This window comes from Lemur catta, chromosome 3 (assembly GCF_020740605.2).
Source record: "Lemur catta isolate mLemCat1 chromosome 3, mLemCat1.pri, whole genome shotgun sequence".
Taxonomy (NCBI): Eukaryota; Metazoa; Chordata; class Mammalia; order Primates; family Lemuridae; genus Lemur; species Lemur catta.
Genome location: NC_059130.1, coordinates 115,153,189 through 115,173,463, shown reverse-complemented (window position 1 = coordinate 115,173,463; position 20,275 = coordinate 115,153,189). Strand labels below are relative to the sequence as shown.

Sequence of the window (20,275 nt, the reverse complement as noted above, 5' to 3'; positions counted from 1 at the left end):
TGGGCAATGTAGCAAGACTCCATCTATACAAAAAAAAAAAAAAAAAATTAGTCAGACGTGGTGACACACACCTGTAGTTCCAGCTAGTCAAGAGGCTGAGGCAGGAGGATCGAGCTTGAGCCTGGGAGTTTGAGGTTGCAGTGAGCTATGATCATGCCATTGCACTCTAGGTGACAGAGGGAGACCCGGTCTCAAAAAAAAAAAAAAAAAAAAAAAGAACAACTAGATAGCTAGATAGCAAGGATGTAAGAACTCAACTAACAGAATCTAACTGACATTTATAGAACACCCCACCCAACAACTGCAGAACACATATTCTTTTCAAGTGCTCACAGAACACATACCAAATAGACTATATCCCGGGTCATAAAACAAGCTTCAACACATTTAAAAGGATTGAAATCAGAATGTGTTCTCTGACACAGTGGAATCAAACTAGAAATCAATAACAGAGAAATAACAGGAAAATCTTCAAATATTTGGAAACTAAACAATATACTTCAGAATAATCAATGGATCAAAAAGGAAGTGTCATGAGAAGTAAAATATTTTTTATTTCTCAAGGGAAATAAAAAATTGAGCTGGGTGAAAATGAAAGACAACATATCAAAATTTGTGGTGCTCAGCTAAAGCAGTGCTGAGAGGGAAATTGATAGTACTAAATGCTTATATTAGAAAAGAGGAAAAGTCTCAAATCAATAATCTAAGCTCCCTCCTCAAAAGACTAGAAAAAGAAGAGCAAAAGAAACTCCAAGCAAGCAGAAGGAAGGAAATAATGAAGATAAAAACAGAAATTAATGAAATTGAAAACAAAAACAATAGAGAAAATAAATGAAACAAAAATATGCTTTTTTGAAAAGGTTAACAAAATTGAGGAACATCTAGTAAGACTGACAAAAAGGAGAGAAGATATAAATTGCCAGTATCAGGAATGTAACAGGGAATATCGATGCAGACTCTGCAGAACTCAAAAGTATAATCAGGGAATGCTACAAACAACTCTGCACACATAAATCTGACAACTTAGATAAAATGAACCAATTCCTCAAAAGCAAAGACTAACATAACTCATCCAGTAAGCAATAGATAATTTGAATATCCCTATACCTATTAAGGAAATTGAACTCATCATTTAAAAACTCCCCCAAAAGAATCTCTGGTCCCAGACAGTTTCACTGGAGAATTCTACCAAACATTTAAAGATGAATTAACACCAATGCCACACAACCTCTCACAGATAAACAGGAGAGATGGGAACCCTCTCCAACTCATTCAATGATACAGGTATTACCCCAATACCAAAAATAAGACAAAGGCAGTACTAAAAAAAGAAAACTACAGACGAATATCACTTATGAATATGGACATAAAAACTTTTAACAAAATATTAGCAAATTAAACTCAGCAATATATAAAAGAAATATACACCATGACCAAGGGAGTTTTATTTCAAAGATGCAATGGTGGTTCAATATTTGAAAACCAATGTAATTCACCATATTTATAGGCTAAAGAAGAAAAATCACACAATCATGTCAATTGATGTAGAAACCCATTTGAAAAAATCCAATAATCATTCATGATAAAAACTCTCGACAAATTAGAAATAGAGGGAAACTTCCTCAGCCTGATGAAGGGGATCTATGAAAAGCCTACAGTTAACAACATATGTAATGGTGAAAAACTGAATGCTTTTCCCATAAAATTGTGACTAAGATAAGGATGTCTGTTTTTATCACTGTTATTCACTCTAGTACTGGGAGTTGTAGCCAATGCAGTAAGACAAGAAAATAAATAAAAGACACACAGATCAGGAAGAAGGAAATAAAACTGTCCCTATTTGCAGATGACATGATTATCTACATAGGAAATCCCAAGAATCTACCAAAAAACTCCTAGAACTAATTATTAAGTGAGTTCAGCAAGGCCACAGAATACAAGAGCAACACATAAAAATCAATTTTATTTTAATGTACTAGCAATGAACACTTGGACATTGAAATTAAAATGCAATGCTATTTATAATCACTCTAGAAGTGAAATACTTTAGTGTAAACCTAACAAAACATGTATGAGACTTGCATACTGAAAGCTACAAAAGACTGGTGAAAGAAATCAAATAAAATCTAAATAAATAGACATACCATGTAAAGATGTCAATCCTCCCCAGACTGGTGTACAGGTTTAATGAAATTATTATCAAAATCCCAGCAAGATTTTTTTTTGTAGATATAGGCAAGTTTATTCTAAAATTATATGGAAAAGCAAAGAAACTATAATAGCTAAAACAATTTTGAAAAAGAAGAATAAAGTGGGAGCAATTTGTCTACCCAACTACAAGACATATCATTTAGCTACAGGAATCAAGACTGTATTTCATTGCTGGAGAGATAGATACAGATCAATGGAACAGAAAAGAGAACCCCAAATAGTCCCACACTTGTAAGGCCAACTAATTTTTGACAAAGGTGCAAAAGCAATTCAATGAAGGAGAATCTTTTCAACAAATGGTGCTGGAGCAAGAAATTTATCTTAAATAGTGTCCTGAACTCAATAAAATACAGTATTTCTTGTGCACCTACTCCGTGCCAGGCACTGTCTAATCACTAGGGAAATAGCAGTGAGCAAAGTTCCTGCTTTCACGTTACTGACAGTCGCACGGTCATGGTCTCCAGGGGAAATCCTGGGAGCTGGAGAAGGAATGTGGGCTCAGGAGTTGGGCAGGAGCCAGCTCCAGAAAAGGGACGCAAGGGCACTGGCCTTCACCTGGCTGGGTCCCCTTCCTTTTCTCAAAGGAGAGTGGAAGGCTCTCGATGCAGGGGGATTTGTATTCCATCTCCCATCTCTGTCTCTGACGTGCTGCTCACGACTGACGTTCGTCGGGCTGTCGTATGGTTCACATGAGTGGGCTACAGTGTAGAGCAGGGCCTGGCACGTGTTAGAATCTTGATTTTGCCCCTGTGTGCCTGTGAATCCTTCTAGAGCCTGGAAGGGCTCTGCAGTGGAGGGAAGGGAGAGGTGTGTGTGTGGGGGGGCAGGGCAGGGCTGTGTGAGCAGAGAGGGGAGGAAAGGATCCCCCCAACACACACAGCAGGCAGGGGCACCCGGATGAACACTCTGCAAGAGAGGGAGCCTGTCTGGTTTCAGCCAGTCTGGATGATCTAGCTGTGCTCCCAATTTTCTGCTTAAAGTGATAACATCAGAGAGACCGAGAATCCAGGGGTCTTTGTGCCAGAAGGGACTTGGGTGCTCACCAGCCAAGGGACCTGGCCTGGGGGCAGCTGCACAGCTGTCAAGTGGAACAAGCTTGCACGGGCTCGGGAGTCAGGCCAAGCAAAATTAAGCCCAAGCGTCTCCACTTCCTTGTGTCTGTGATCTTGGGTGATTATCCAACTCCTCTGAGACTCAGTTTCCTCATCGGGAAAATGGGGAGAGACATTAAGGTTGCTGTGAGGATCAGAGGTGATGAGTGTCAAGGGCCCGGCACAGATCAAGGCTACAACAGGGCAGAGCATGGGTTTGCAACCCGCTTAGCAGCCATGTGACCTTGAACATGGCGCTTCACTCCTCTGTTGACATGAGATTGTAATTGCTGCCCCACTGGGTTATGGTGAGAATTAGAAATAATATAGCTCAAGGACCTGGTGACAGGTGTAGCTCATAGCAGGTATTTAACAGACGGTGGTCTCTGATGTCGCCCTGGGTCCTTGTAAATCCATGTTAAACAAAGTCTCAGTTAGCCTCTAAGAGAGCGCCGGGCACTTAGGAGGGATTCGGTAATATTTGTTGAATGAACAGCTCGGTAAGTGCTTCTTAACTACATCTGCAAATGGGTAACGCTGGAGGAATGGCTAGGCCGTCTGCTGCCGATACAGCATTGCACTGTACCCAGGCTCTGGGAAAGTTCCCTGACCCCAATTCCTTTCCCCAGAATGATGTAATTACAGTCACCGGGGGCAGGCTAGCCACGCCAGTCACTGGGACAGCAGCCCAGGTGCCCAGTAATCTGGGCCCCGAATGCCTAGAGGCCATTGGGCAACCCTCAGAGCAGCCTCACTTCCCCTGTGTGAGCTGGCTGGCGCTTCTGCCCCGCGGCAGGAAGAGAGGCCCCTTCCTCCGGGTCTCTGGCCTGGATTCTGCCGAGAAGAGCTTGCCTCCCAGCCCCAGAGGCCCCCTTCAGGCCCTGAAAGGGTTAATGCCATCAGCAAGAGTAACAGCCAGGTCAGGCTCTCAAGGATCCTCAGAGGACACTGTCCTCAGGGACCCCACCCCTGGGTCAAGTGCTGGGCCAGGTGCCAAGGACACAAACCACCACAGTATTCAGCCATCAGGGTTTAGTGAGCACCTAGTTCAAGTCTGGGCACGGAGGTGCAGCCAGGACAGGCAAAGCCCTGCTCTCATGGCCAACTGGGGGACAGACATTTCACACAAGCTGTGGCAAATCTCAGGAAAAGAACAAAACGCTCTGTGAGAAACTGAAGAGCAGCAAAGATGAATCTGCAAAGTCCCTGCGAACAACCAGATGTGGGCACGATGGATGCATGGCAGCACGGTTTATGACACTGAAAACTTGCAAACAGCCTCCACCTCTGACAGTAAGGGAGCAGCTATGTCATGATGCCGCCAGACCTGAGGGTGTAGGTGGTGCCCAAATAGCCCCAGGTCTGTCTGCCTCGGCCCCTGCCCTCTGCCCAGGGCCCACCTGTGCTGAGTGACCAGGTGCAGGTCTGCAAAGAGGCTTTGTTTCCCAAGTGCAGCAGCTTTCCCCAGGCAAGTGTGTGTGTGTGTGTGTGTGTGTGTGTGTGTGTGTGTGTGTGCGCTCCCCTGGGTCTCTGGTGGAGGGCCCCAGCGCTCATTCCTCGGGCTCTGTCTTCTTCATCCACGCTCACTCCCTAGGACAGCTGGGGTTGTTGACATCTCACAGGTCTGTCCTTTCCATCCTGGTCCTGCCGCTTAAACTCCAGAACTGTGTGTCCAAACACCCTCCAAGGCGTCTCCACACCAACTCACACTCAGCATAGCCACTTTCAAACTCCTGCTCTCCCCCCCCTCCCCCCCACCCACCCCCCCACCTTCCCTGCCCGGCCGGGGGCAGCTCCACCCGGCCAGGTACGCAGGCCCTGAACTTTGGAGTCATCCTCGATGCCTCTCTTTTCTTTACACCCTGCATCCCATCCATCTGCAGATCCTATTGGCTGTACTGTCACAACATGTCCAGCATCTGACCCCTCCTGCCCTCCTCCACTGCCACCACCCTGGCCTGAGCCACTGTCATCTCTCTCTGACAATCGATGGCTCCCTCCTGCCACTTTCCATTAGAAACCCAAGCTAGTTCTAGTCATATGGCCAGCCAGAGAAAGTGGGTTTATTAAGTTTATTAAGACCCACTGTGTACAAGTAGTCATGTAGATGCATCGGATCATTGGGCCTAGCCACGTCGTCCGCTGGTACAGACAGTGGGCTTTGTGCCTAGAGAAGGTAGCCTGGGTCCTGATCCCCACGGCAGGGGTTGTGGGACCTTGGGAGTATGGTGGCCTCTCCGAGCATTGGTGGCTGCATCTATACATGGGCGTCTGATAGGACCCAGCTCATGGGGCTGCTGGAATGAAGCAGGATTGGAACTCAAGCCTGCCTAACCGCACAACCTAGCAAATCCTTTGTTTCAAAGCCAAAGCAAATGAACAAAAACATACACAAAATCTCCAACCTCCGGAACATTCTATGCTCATTCCAGATCCCCAGGCACACCCGCTCCGGGTGCTCCCTGCTGGGACCTGTCCGTCCACCCACCCATCACCCTATTAGCAGGCAGAGCCCGGCACCAACAGCCCAGGTGCAACCACAGCTCTGTGGCCAAGTCAGTGTCCCCATGGCAGGTGCGGCCCACACTCGCAGCGTCTGGTCTGACACCCAGGGGCCCCAGCAAGAGGCAGGCATCCTCGAGTGTGCAGAGAACACACCGGCTTCCAGGCCAGGAAGCCCACCTTCCCCTCTCAGCTCTGACACCCGCTAGCTATGGCACCTTGGGCAAGACACGTTTCCTCTCTGAACTTCGGTTTTCGCTCTGTAAAATGGCTTGCAACAACGAGCCCATAGATGCCTACCTTGAATTGCAGAATACGTAGCTGTGATGAAATCTGCAAAGCACATGTCGCATAGACAGGCAGCTAATAAGCCTCATAGTCTGGATCTACTGCTTTCTGGCTGTGTCACCTCTCTGTGACTCAGTTTCTTCCTCTGTAAAATGGGTATAATAATGGCACCAACCTCAGAGGGCTGCTATGAGGATGAAATGAGAGGATAGTGGTAGAACCTAGTTCACAGGCTTGTTGCAATGAGCGGCTCCCTGTGAAGTGCAGAGAAAGGTGCCCGGCACAGAGAACACCTGGGAAGGTGAGCTATCACGTGGGCGGCCCAGCTGGGGAGGCTTGTCCTAAACCCTGCTCCTCTTGGAATGTGTAGCCTGGGCTGTGACCTCTTGCCTAAAATCCCCCTGCTTTTCTCGACTTCTCCTCTCTGACACCCCTGTTTGGCATAGTTAGGTGAGGCTGGGTGGATCCCCGTGTTGCTGGCCCCCAGGAGAGATGGGGCTTTCCATATGAAGACTCGGACGCAGCCCATCCCAGGAAAGTGACAGAGCCAGCTTGTGACTAGTGCTGGCATCCACAGTGCCATCTGCGGGTCCAAAGGGCAGCCCCTGCGCAGAGGAGGATGAGTGGGGAGGGACTGAGCCGCTGGGCCACAGACCGCAGGTGCTGAGTCATGGCCTCTGCTGGGCGGTATAAAGGAACCAGCCCGGGGGCTTCCGACAGCCGGAGGGACAAGCTAGCTGGACGATGGCCCAGGGGACAGTGATTCGTGTGGCCCCAGAGTGGCCCACCCATGCTGTGTGTGTGCTGGGCACCTCGACTCAGCTCGACGTCTGCAGGTGAGAGGGGGACCTTCTCAGGGCTGGGGGGCAGGTCGGGTGATGCTGGACAAGCCTGTTCTGCTGGCACAGGAGTTCATGGCTCCAGGCTCCAGCCTCCGCAGCCGCTGCCGGGGGAGCAGCCGGAGAGACGAGACCCCAGCAGCCCTGGCAGGTGCCGGACTCACGGCGGTGGGTTCTTTGCCATGTGCAAGTGCAGGTTCCCTGGGACCTCACCCACAAATGAATTACTATGGGGCAAACAGGGCCGTCTGTCTTCCTTTCATCAGTAAGGCAACAGAAGCTCAGAGAGGGTCTGTGACTTGCTCAAGGTCGCACAGCAAGTGTGCTCTGGAGGCAACGCTAGAACCTGGGCTTGCTGACCCACACCTGGTTCATGATGCAGTCTGTTACCCTACACCTCTTAGCCAAGGCTCCGTCGGTGGGTGCGTAATAGTGTGGGGGTGATGAGAGGGGCTCTGGCATGAGAGAGACTGAGGCGGGAAACTTGGCCCTGCTGTTCGCTAGCTGGGCAGCCTTGGGCAACTATGGGGACAGTACCCACTCTGTAAGGTGGTTATAGGGATTAAATGTGAAAAGAGTAGTTGGGTGCCTTCCCCTCGGCCCAGCTGACTCCTATCCCTGGTTCATTCGTTCAACAAATCCCACTTGAGTACCTACTGTGCGCCAAGCCCGTGTCAAGCTCTGGGTTAAACGAGACAGCGGAGGAGTGCCCTCAGGGAGTGCGTATGACTGTCATGGCGTCACTACTGCTGCTGCAGTGAGAGCAGGGGCTGCCCCTGGCTTCCCCCATCCCAGGCTGGGCCCACAGGAGTATCTGGGACATTTCCTTGAAAGTGTCACTTGCTGCCTGAACCCCAGCATCCAGAGAACAGCAGTAAATATCAGGGTGGCCTCCCCAGGGCCACAGGGGTGAGGCAGAAGGCTGAAAATTTGGGGGATAATGGAAAAAGAGAAAGCTTGGCATCATTTGAGGCCCCCAACTCCCCTGGGGATGAGCTGCTCGGTGGTGGGTGTGGAGGAAGCGACAGGGGCGGGAGCCAGCCCAGGGCCCCGTCGGCATGCCCAGGCCAGCCCTCTGCCCAGCGCGAGGATGGAGGATCGAGGTCACCAGTGCTTGTTCTGGCCTTGGAGAGGTGGGCGGGGAGTTGGCTAGGGCTGGGCCAAGGGGAAGGCACTGCCCACTTCTCCCAGACAGGATGGGGACTCCGAGTTCACAGGCATCTCAAAATCTTCCTTTCCTCCTCCCTCAGCCAGACGTTGAGTCCTGTCCGTCTGGGTCCTGGACGTCTCCTACAGTGGTGGCTACTATTTACAGTATTTGTATCCTACTTCCTACATTTGACAGCCTTACGAGGCAGGCAATGCTGTTATTACCATTTTATAGAAGGGGAAACTGAGGCTCTCAGAGGTTAAGTAAACCACCTGAAGCCACCCAGCTAGTAAGTGGGGGAGCCAGGACTCAGACCCAGGCAGCCTGGCACCCAGACCCTCCTCTCTCCCCATCGTCCCTGTTCTGACCCTTCCTGTCACTTCCTACCTGTCCTTGCCACAGCCCGGGCCAGCCCCTCCCTCCCATCCTGTGCAGCCATGGCCCTTTTCCTGAACAGCAGGTGGGATGGGCCGCTCCCTCCTCCCCAGCTCTGCCTCCTTGACACACCCCCCAGCACGCCCAGGCCTCCTTTGCTCAAGCTGCGCCCTCTGTCCCCAGGCTCGGAGACCCCAGGGGCTGGACAGACAAGGTCACCCAGTCGGGAGCAGAGCGCAGGGCTGCAGGGCCTGTTCCAGAGCTGTTGTCAGAAACTCTGCCTGGGACTTTCATTCTGAGTTCGGAAAGTACTTGCCCTACAAAATACATCGATTACATCCAAACAAAATTCCACCGACCTGAGATGAATATTAAAATCTGTCAAGGGCTTTCTGTGACACTGTGGCTGGGGTCAGGGAGACATCACGACCCCAGCTGTTATGTGCCGGACCCTTTTTGCCTGCAATTTCTAATCCTCGCTGAAATCCTACAAAGTAAACACTATCACCACGCCCATTTTAGAGATGAGTAAACTGAAGCTTCCAGAGGTGAAAACACCTACCCAAGGTCACATAAATCAAAGGTGGCAAAGCCAGGAGATTTGAACCCAGGACTGTCTGACCCTAAACCCACCCTACCTCTTCCAAGTGCTGTGGGGTTGGCCTCACTGGGCACTGCTCCCCGGTGGGCAGGGCTCATTCAGCATCCAAAGGATTCAGAAACAGCCTGGAATGGATGGGTGGGGGCCAGGAGGTGCCAATTACAGAGGGCAGTAGACATTCCGAAGCCACCATCGATGGGGTCTCCTCTTCCTTCCAGGGTCTCAGCAGGGAGCGTGGGCAAGTCTGTTAGTGTCTCTGAGCCTCAGTTTACCCATCTGTAAAGTGGGAACATTCGCACCCCCGTGCTGGGTTGTGGCACAGATTGAACTGTATAATGCGTACCGAGTGCCCCACAGAGAGGCCGCTCTGCCATAAGGACTGCACGAGCCTCCGTGCGGGAGAGCACTGCAGACCCTGAGTGTGGTCCCACTGGGGGTCGTTGATAAGCGATGTTGGATGCTGGCGTTGGAGGAATGATGTCACCATCTGGGGCTCTACAGAGGGTGTCGGAAGTTGCAAGAAGATCCAGCTCTGGATTATCTCATGACAACACACACATCTTACGACATACACACGGCAAAAAAACAGATGTTTATGAAAGTTCCTTGTTTCGCAGCTGAGAACATCTGGAAAGCAGCTAAAGGAAAGCGCATATCCTAGAGTTGAATCCCAGTGGTGCCGCTTCACAGCTGGGTCTTGCCTCTCTGAGCCTCAGTTTCCCCATCTGGCAGAGAGGGTGGCTGTGAGGCCTGGAGTCAGTGGCTGTAAAGGTGGCAGGCCCGCCTGTGTGTGCCCTTCTCCCTGCCCCTCCTGAGCAGAGGGAGCCGGGGCAGACTCAGCACCTCAGTCCACGTGCCACGTGCTCCTTGGCCCCAAGCCTCGGTCTCCCCATTGCTCTTTGAGCCCCTTCCTCATTTTCCTATTGTACCAAACACAAGGCGTGGCCTGCTCCTGTCCCCATCCTCCAGCCACGGTGCCCAGGTGGCTCGGGAGGCTGGCTCATCACTGAGGCGCTGTGAGAATGAAGGCAAACAGCAGCACCGAGAGCCAAGGGAGTGAGCCTCCGGGCCCTGGCAAAGAATCAAGGGCCTTTCTTGAGTTCCGGTTCTCCCAGGTAGCAGGTGCATGATGAGTGGAGGCACCGAGCAGATGGGCACTGGTGCTGCGGGGAAGCCCTTGGCCGGGAGCCCTGCCCTGGGCACGGGCTGAGCTACGTCCCATGCGCTGTTACTATTACTGGCCACCCGGTGCTGAGCACGCAGTCACGGGCCGGTCCTTGGAACCTCACGACCACCTAGGAGGCACGGAGACCTTATTCCCCTCTCACAGAGGAGGAAACCCAGACCCAGGCGGGGTCCCTGGCTAGGCCAAGGTCAGGCAGCCTGTCAGAAGCCGCCCAAGGTCATCGCCCCTTTCCATCCCTTAGAAGTAGCCCAGGAGAGGTTTCCGTGGGCAGCCGAGCCACGGTGCCTCAGGCCTGCGGGGACAGCGTCTGATTCAGAACTGCTCAGACCGGCTGGTGACGCCTGAGTGCGGTGGACGGCAGGCTGCTGCAGACACAGGGCCTCTGTGCCATGGGTACAGCGGAGTTCGTCACTCCGCCCACACTGGCCCTGGCGATCGCCCCAACGCGGGGAGTCAGCACCCAGGCTCAAGCCTGTACCCCCAGGGGAACCACAACCCTGCCCCCCACCCAGCGTGGGGACCAGCCTGGGAGCAGTGGGAAACCACCACCAGAGCTGAGGGGACAGGCAGGGACACCCACGATTTGAGTTTGGCAGATGGAGAAGGGTGTCCTTGTCAGGGAAGGCCTGGGGAGCCCACAGTGGGACCCCAGATCCTCCAGCTTGTCCGACCCTCCTTTGTCCCCAGCACAAGGTTGGGCACGTAGGGGGAGGAGAGCGAGTGTGTGCCGATTGAGTAACTGAATGAATGAATGAGTGTGTGTTTCAAGGGAGGACGGCACCTGGCACGTAGTAAGTAGAGCAGGTGCTCTTTAAGTGTTTGTTGAATGAATGAAAGAAAATTGAGCACAGGAAGGGTCCTATTCATCTGTGCCCGCCATAGTGCCTGGTACGTTCTAAGCCCTCATTATCTGGAAATCTTTTTGCAACAAGAGATGGGGTAAGGACACAAGGGAGAAAGAGAGAGGAGAGAGAGAGAGAGAGGAGAGACAGAGAGAGAGAGAGAGAGGAGAGAGAGAGAGATAGAGAGAGATACGCACAGAAACATCCGACCGTCCCGACGTTGGCCATTACCTTCCCTTACCAGGGCCAGGGCCCGCATCTCGGGCCACTGGGCATGGCCCGTCCTGTTTCCATGGTCCTTCAGGAAGGACCCTCCACTGCCTCCTTTGGTCAAAGACTGTGGTGTGAATTCAATGGGAGAGGGAGAAGGAGAAGAGAAAAAGAGAACTTTCCAGAAATCAATGCCTACTGTGGGCCACACCCTCTTCCCATGAATTCTTCCTTTCATTTTCAGGTGAAAATCCCCAGTCACAAGCTGGGTTCCCATTCAGGGACTCCTCCCCCAACCCTCAGTCCCCACCCTCGGTGACCTCACAGCCCTCGGGGCTGCACCTGTCACCTGGGCCTGGGTGCCTCCCTGATCCTCTGTCCCCATCTGAGGGCCGTCACCTGGATGGCTGGCTGAAAACAAACCCAGCCTGGCCGCCTGCCCTTTCCTCACCCTGGGGACGAGCCTGCCCTCCCCACTTTCCTGTTAGCCCAATAACAACCCTACCCTGTCCCCCTACCTGATGGTGGGGGAGGGGTGCGTTTCAGCTGGGTGTCGGGCAGAAGCAGATCCTGGTTGGGATCCCAGCCCCGCCATTCCTGAGCTGTGTGGCCATGTGACAGCCCTAACTTATTCAAGGGGCTTTCAAGACCACCTCCTCACCTCCCATCTCCCAGTTCCAAGCTTTTTCCGTGCAGTTCTGAGCCTCCACTTCCACTGACATCATTGTGATTATGTCACTCTCTTCCTCCAGAACCTACTCTGGCTCCCTACTGTCCACTATATTGATCCCAACTTCTGTTGACCTGAACACTCTGAGCCTCTCTGCCCCACTTTCAGCTTCATCACCTCTTCATCTCTCGAGTGAGAAACTTGGGTGTCCTCTTCTCTGGCTCAGCAAGTCTGCAGATCCTGGAAGGATTCCACCCACCTCTCTGGCTTCTCCTCCTAGGAAGATAGCAACAATAAGGCACACAAAGGCACAAGGCCTTACTCATTCTGCCCCGGGCACCATTCAGGGGCCCTCAGATTCTACTCAAAATCAGGGTAATGAGACAAACGCATATTGGCATCTTCTATGGCAGTGGTTCCCACACTTGAGTGTGCGTCAGAATCATCTGGAAGCACGTTAAACACAGACTGCTGCCCCCCCCACTAGAGTTTCCAACTTGGTAGGTCTGGGGGAAGCCCGAGAATCTGCATTTCTAACAGATTCCCAAGCGACGCTGATGCTGCCATTCTGAGGACCAGACTTTGAGAACTGCTGGTCTTCAGGACAGGATGTGCCCGAAGCTGGGCACAGCAGGGGGTGGCAAATGCGGAGAATGAGGCAACCATGGCCTGGTGGATATGGCATCAGGCTGGGCTGTCCGCAGACCCGGACCTGGGCAAGTCACTTTGCCTCCCTGAGCCTCAGTTTTCTCACCTGTAAAATAAAAATGACCATACCCTTCCCTAGTGTGATTGTGAGAACAGAGGTTAATGGCGACGTTGAGACAGGTGGCTAGCTGGTCACCTGCTGCAGGCACAGGCATGTGAAAGTCAGCTTGGGCAACATCATCAGGACAGGGGAAGGTGCCAAGCCTGAAATGTCACTGAGGGTGACAGAAATTTTAAATGCTGAATTCCTAAACGGAGGAGCGGGGAGTGTGTGAGTACTGATTGTGAACTAACGTCTTGATGACTGGCCGGCGACTCTTTCTGTCTGATCTGTGAATAAACATTTTTATATTTTTACCTTTTGTTGCTCGTATGCCAGCGATATGGCAAAAATTGGCATTTGGACTTTTTTATTTTCATTTTTTTTACTGTACTAAAACATGCCACCTGCTGCTTCTCTTTTTCTTGAGGACACTGATTTTGGTTCCAGTGTTTCTTTGATTACCTGCCACTTGTCCAGCCCCCAGCCAGGCATCCCCGAGAGAGCGGGGTTTACCTAAGTTCGGGCGAGCGACACGCAGAGATGGGGCGTGTATCGGTTTCCCGTTGCTGCTATAACAAATTGCCGCAACCTTAATGACTTCAAACAGCGCAGATTTATCGCCTTACAGTTCTGGAGATCAGAAGTCCAAAAATGGGTCTCACGGTCCTAAACCGGGGTGTCGGCAGGGCTGTGTCCCTCCCGGAGGCTCTAGTGGAGAACACGGTTCCTGCCTTTTGCGGCTTCTAGAAGCCACCTGCATTCCTTGGCTCAGGCCCTGCCCAGCAACAGCATCACTCCAGCCCCAGCCTCTGCTTCCATCACCAGATCTTCTCTGACTCTGCCCCTCCTGCCGTGGTGCCTCAGTTTCCCCATCTGTAAAATGGAGATGACAGTACCTACCTTACAGGCTGGTAGTGTTCACTTATGAACTGAATGAGTCCATTTAGGAAAAGAACCTGAACCGCGCCTGGAGCAGAATAAATGCTTTCTAGATGATCACTGCGGCCTGAGAATTTGCAGTTGACTTCATGGGGCTGGGATGCAGGTCCGCACCAGGGCGAGCAGCCGATGAGATAAAGTCAGGGGGAAAAGAATTCTCCTTTTCATCTTCTTCAGATCTCTTTGGTTCTTCAAAGCTTATGTCAAAATTTTATCTCCTGAAAGATAAATATCAAAATGTCAGTGATTGTCTCTAAGTGGTAAGATTTTCTTCTAGGCAATTTATGTCTTTCTTTTCTTTTTTCTTTCTTTCTTCCTTCCTTTCTCTTTTATTTGTTTTTTTAAGCCAGAGTCTCCCTCTGTCACCCTGGCTAGAGTGCAGTGGCATCATCTTGAAACTTCACTACAACCTCAAACTCCTGGGCTCAAGTGATCCTCCTGCCTCAGCCTCCCGAGTAGCTGGGACTATAGATGTGCACCACCACGTCCCGCTAATTTTTTTCTATTTTTGGTAGAGACGGGGTCTCACTCTTGCTCAGGTTGGTCTCCAACTCCTGACCTCAAGCGATCCTTCCGCCTCAGCCTCCCAGAGTGCTAGGATTACAGGCGTGAACCACCACACTCAGCCTCTTTCTTCTTTCTTTTTCTCTTTCCTCTCTCTCTCCCTTCCTTCGTTTCTCTTTTTCTCTCCTCCCAGCTCCCCCTCCCTCCTGTCTTTCTTTTGGTACACTGTATTAGTTATCTATTGGTGTGTAACAAATTGCCCCAAAACTTAGAGGCTCAAAACAACATTTATCATCTCATAGTTTCTACAGGTCAGAAACCCAGTATGGCTTGCTGTGTCCTCTGCCCCAAAGTCTCTCACAATCAAGGTATCAGCGGAACTGTGGTCGTGTTAAGGCTTGACTGGGGAAGGTGCTACGTCCAAGCTCACCCAAAGGCATGCTAAGCCTTTGCCAGTTTTACGTTGTGAATATATTTTCTCCTTAGCTTGTGCTGTCTTTTCACTTTATGGTGTCTTCTGATGAACAGAAGTTATTTATTTTCATCTAGTTGAATTTTTCAAGCTTTTCCTTCATGTCCATTGGTTTTGTGTCATTTCAGAAAGAGCATGAAGATGTTCTCCTGCATCTCTTTTAAAAGATTCAAAGTTCTGCCTTTATCTGCCCAGAGCTGATTTTCATGTATGGTGTGAGGCTGGGATCAATTTAATTCTTTTGTTATTTACCCAATTTAATCATTTTCTATATGGATGAGCAATTGTCTCAGCATTTACAATATAGTCTCCACTGTGCCCTGGTCTCTGCAAGACCCTTCTCTCATAGATCAAGTGGGATCTCTTTTAAGTTTCATCCTTCCTTTGTCTTGACTCAAGCCATTACAACCCATCTTAATTTCCATGGCTTTATATTTAATTATTGTAAGTCTTATATCTGGTAGAGTAAGTGCCTCACCTTTTGAATACCTTGACTATCTTAACCCATCGGTTTTCCACGTAAATTTTAAAATCAACTTGTCAAGTTCCATGACAAACTCTGGAGTTCCATTGAATATATAAATGCATTTGGAGAGGACTCACACCATTGTGCCCATAAGCCTTTCTAATAATATACATGATATTTCTTTCTATGTACTTGGGTCTTCTATAATGGCTCTCAATAAGCTTTGATCATTTTCTCCATAAATGTCTTACACATCTTTTGTTACATTTATCTTAGGTACATGACAGTATTTTTTCCTATTGTAAATTAAGTCTGTTTTTAAAAATTGTGTTTTCTAACTATGTATTGCCGGTGTGTAGACATGTAATTGAATTTTTCCTCTCGATCCTATTAGCTACCTTATTAAATTCTATTTGTCTTTTTATTTCTTTTTGATTTTTAAAAAAAATTTAATTTTTTCTTTTGAGGTTTGCAGACAACTGTACTGTCTGCAAATATTGGCAGGGTTTTTTTTTCTTTTCATTCTTTATAGTGTTTACTATCCTTCTCTTGATGCAGTGGCTAGAACCACCTATCCAATGTTGAAAAGATGTGGTGACAGCAGGCATCCTTATCATGCTCCTAATCTTAAAGGGGAGGATTTCACATTTTCACTGTTTTATAGGATGTTTGCATTGGGTGTTGCATTTACCTTTTATGAACCATCTATAGAAAAAATCTGCTTTATCTGTAGTGATGTTTCTTTTTACTTTCCTAATATTTTTTCCCGTGGTCGATCTTGCCGGGGATGTGTCAGTTTTATTAGTCTATTCCGAAAACCAACTTTTGGCTTTGTTGATTGACTTGCTTTCTATCTGATAAGTTTCCGCCATCTTTGTTTTCTTTATTTGGGGAAATTACATTATATTTTCTATTTTCTTAATTTTCAACTTTTACTTTCCTTTTTAAAAAATATAAACTTGCAAAGTACAAAACACCACGTTTACTTCTCCTTTAAAGTTTTGAAAACAATATTTTAATTATTGCTTAAGTATTTTAAGCATTATTAATTTCCATTTTTAATTATCCTTTGACAGTTATTGAGAAGTCTGGTTTTAAATTTCAAAAGGTATGGGGTTTTTAAAGATGTACTTTGTGTTAGTGACTTCTAACTTAGTTACATTGTGATCAAAGAGTATGCTACTTGTATATTACCTATCCTTTAACATTCGTTGAAACTTGCTTTATGGCTAATTACATTGTCAATTTTTTAATGATTCGTGTGTGCTTTGCTTGGGAAAATGTATATTTGCTAGTTGTGGGATTCTATATATGTCCACTAAATCAAGCTTGTTAATTGTGTTAGCAAAATCTTGTACATCATTACTAATTTTTTGTCTGCTTAATCTGTTGTTAATTGAGAAAGAAGAGTTGAAATCTTCAACTATGATGGTAGTTTTGTCAACTTCTCCCTGTACTTCTAACATTTTTTGCTTTATAGACATTGATGCTATGTTATTAGGTGCTTACAAGTTTATTATAGACTATCTGCTAGGTGAGTTAAACCTTACATTATTAGCTTGTAGTCCTCTTTATTGACAATAATGTGTTTTGTCTAATTATTTATGGTTTTAATGTTAACATATCAATCCCAGCTCTCTTTTGGTTAGTATTTGCTTGATGTGTCTTTTTTCCTTTTCAAAAAATCTTTTCCTTTTCTGGATGCTTATATTTTAGGTGTGTTTCTTGTAAATAGCATATAGCTATATTTTGTTTCTTTAATCTAAAAGTTTCTCTTACTGGTAATGTTAATCCATTTATATTTATTTTTATTATTTATATATTTGTGTCAGTTTTTACCAATTCCTTTTTTACTTTTATTTGTCCAATTTTTTCCTATGTTGCCTTTTTTGAATGGGGTTTTTCTGTTCATTTTCTTATGATTGTCTTTTTCCCATGTGTAGCAATCTGCAAACTCCATTTCTATTATTTTGGTGAATACTTCTGTATTTTAACCATAAAAAAGTTTAACTCTATACAATCTAGAATTACACATTATCTTAATTCCCTCTTCAGTCAAGGACCTCAGACAAATCTTATCACCCTCATGCCAATTTACATTCTGCCCCCTTTTTGTCCCACAATTTTGATATTTTTATGGCTTTTTGTATACATGTTTGTTTAGATTTACCAAAATATTTACCATTTTTTCTTTTTCCTTTTTTTTTTTTTTTGAGACAGAGTCTTGCTCTGTTGCCCGGGGCTAGAGTGAGTGCCGTGGCATCAGCCTAGCTCACAACAACCTCAAACTCCTGGGCTTAAGTGATCCTACTGGCTCAGCCTCCCGAGTAGCTGGGACTACAGGCATGCACCACCATGCCCGGCTAATTTTTTGTATATATATTTTTAGTTGGCCAGATAATTTCTTTCTATTTTTAGTAGAGACGGGTTCTCACTCTTGCTCAGGCTGGTCTCGAACTCCTGACCTTGAGCGATCCACCTGCCTCGGCCTCCCAGAGTGCTAGGATTACAGACGTGAGCCACCGCGCCCGGCCTTACCATTTTTTCTGTTCACCATTCTTTCTTGCATCTCAGACCTTGCTTATGGAATCAGATGCCTTCTTCCTAAACTATGCTTTTAAAAGTTGCTTCGGTGAAAATCTGTTGATTTTAAAATATCAATTTTTGTTCATATGAAAAATCTCTTTTTTGGGGGGTGTACAATTCTAGGTTAATAGTTATTTTCTCAAAATACTATGAAAGTATTCAGCTGTCTTCCGGATTTCATGATTGCTATGGACAAATCTGCTTTCAATCTAATTGCTATGCCTGTGTAGACACTCTGACTTTTTTTCTGGATGCCTTTAAGATCCTCCCTTTGTCTTTGGTGTCCTCCACTTCAACCACCGTGCGTGTGCACGTGCGTGCTTGTGTTTGCCTGTATGTGCACGTGCATGCAGAGAAGGCTAGTCCTTGAAGATTCACCTCACTTCTCATGAGCTCAGCAATGCTTTAAAAAGCATATTTTATCCACGATCCAGCTATTTTGTAAGAGGAAGGCCCTTCGGAGTATCTGGTCTGCCACAATTCCAGAAACAGAGGTCTGTGTGGTTTCTTGTATGTGCACAATTCTGCGTGTGCATATTGGTGGAGTGCAAACCCCTGGGTGTGCACATCACTCTATGCATACATCCGTGTGTGCATGAGTGTTTGGTGTGCACATCCCTCTGCTATCTTTCTAGGTCAAGTGTATGTGCTCCAGGTCAGGGGGTTCTCTTTCTGTGTCTCTCACCACCTCCTGACAACCTCACAGTACTTCCTCACGTGGTCAGAGTAAGCACTGGCTGTGTCTGCTGTTTACACCTGTTGTGAAGAGGAGGAATGCCGGGGAGAACAGTGGGGGACCAGCCCCTTCCTCACTGTGTCCCTCTGTCTCCCCCACAGCTCTGCCCCCGAGGACTGCATGTCCTTCAGCATCAGCGCATCCCCAGGAGTGGCCGTAGATGTTGCCCACAGCCCTCCAGCCAAGAAGAATCCCACGGGTTCCTCCAAATGGCCCCTGGACCCTGGGCTAGAGGTGACCCTGAAAATGAAAGCTGCCAGCAGCAGCACAGATGACCAGAAGGTGAGTGTGGTAGCTGGGGTGGCAGCATGGAAGGACATCAGCAGGGCAGCAGCTACTGACAGTGTCCTGCCTTGATCCTCAGCACCAACCCTGCAGAGCCTCCTTCCCCTGGAAAAGGTCGGGATGGCTTGAGCCATTGCGTCCTCACAGATGACACAGAGCTGCCGGGGTCCTGATTAAATTCATCCATTCAGCAAATGTTTACTAAACACCTAACACATGCCAGGCACTGCCAGGTGCTGCCAGGAGCTGTGAATTCAGAAATGGATAAGACAGATGAGGCTGCAGCCCTCGTGGGGCTTACAACCTATAACTGGAGACATCCGATAATATTCGAGTAAACAAACAACTACCAGTGGTGCACCCCAGTCCTGTATCCGTTTCCTGTGGCTGCTACAGCAGATTACCACAGTCAGCCTGAAACCACAGGACTGCATTCTCTCACGGTTCTAGAGGACAGAACTCTGAAATCAAGGGGTCAGCAGGGCCCGATTCCCTCAGGGAGCTCTGGAGGTGAATCAGTTCTTGCCTCTTGTGGCTGTCACATTCCAGGACTTGTGGCTGCATCACTCCAGTCTCTGCCTCTGTGGTCACATTGTCTCCGCCCCTTCTCTGTGAAACCTCCCTCTGCCTTTCTTACAAGGACATTTGTCATTGGATTTAGGGCCCATCTCAAGGGACTTAACGTACATCTGCAAAGAGACTTTTTTCCCAAATAAGGTCACATTCACAGGTTCCAGGGATTAGGATGTGGATGTATCTTCTTGGGGACCAACATTCAACCTGCTACACCCCCTTTGACATCAGAGGGGCTCAACAGGGACCTCTGGAGTTCCCGCAGACATCTGGGCCAATGGCCACTTGCTCCCAGCAGAACAGGCCATGTCAGCCCCTCCCTGGGGGGACACAGAGCCGGAGTGTCCAGGCAGGCTGTGGAGGACGTGGTCGGGGAAAATGTCCTGGAGGAAGTAGCAAGCTGAGGATGGCACGAATGACCCACCTAAGAGAGGGAGAGAGGAGAGAGAGCTCTACGCAGAGGCGGTGGCCCGTGTGCACGCTCTTGATGAGGAAAGCATGAGACACATGATGGGGAAACTGAGGAAATTCTATACGGCAAGAAAGGAAGGTGGGGAGGGAGGCGAGGGAGAGAGGGAGTCAGTAGAAAGTGTCTGCTAGCAGGGACCTCATTTTCTGAGGGCAACAGAAAGTTTTCAGCCAGGGAGCAACAGGAGTGCATTTGTGTTTTAGGAAGAGCCCACCGGCTGCAGCGCAGCCAGCAGACTGCTCTGGGGCGTAGGCGGGAGGCAGGGAGCCCAGACAGGCTGATGCCACGGTCCAGACAGGGCGACGATGGCTGTGGCATTTCCCTGGTCCAGAGGCCTCAGTGTGTCCCCTCAGGAGCTCCTCTTCTTCTGGGGCGGCTCTATGATTTGCTTTGGGGAACGCCCCTCGGCCTGTTTCCGAGGACGTGTCAATCCGGGTGCCCCGCCCTCCCGCGGCCACCTGGTCAATTCTCACCCTCCCCTGCATGTTGAACCTGGGGCAGAGGGGGTCGGCGCTTTGTCATCTCCACA

General features: G+C 48.7%; 1 protein-coding gene across 2 annotated transcripts in view; it reads left to right on the top strand.

Moving 5' to 3' along the window:
• The first annotated feature begins 6,798 nt into the window (after positions 1–6,798).
• PADI4 (peptidyl arginine deiminase 4) overlaps positions 6,799–20,275 on the top strand; it is a 33,897-nt gene continuing 20,420 nt past the window's right edge. For both annotated transcript variants that reach the window (XM_045548593.1, XM_045548592.1), the window contains exons 1-2: positions 6,799–6,928; positions 18,521–18,701. In XM_045548593.1, the coding sequence (XP_045404549.1) occupies positions 6,837–6,928; positions 18,521–18,701 (273 nt within the window). In that variant the 5' untranslated portion in view covers positions 6,799–6,836. The remainder of the gene's footprint in view (positions 6,929–18,520; positions 18,702–20,275) is intronic.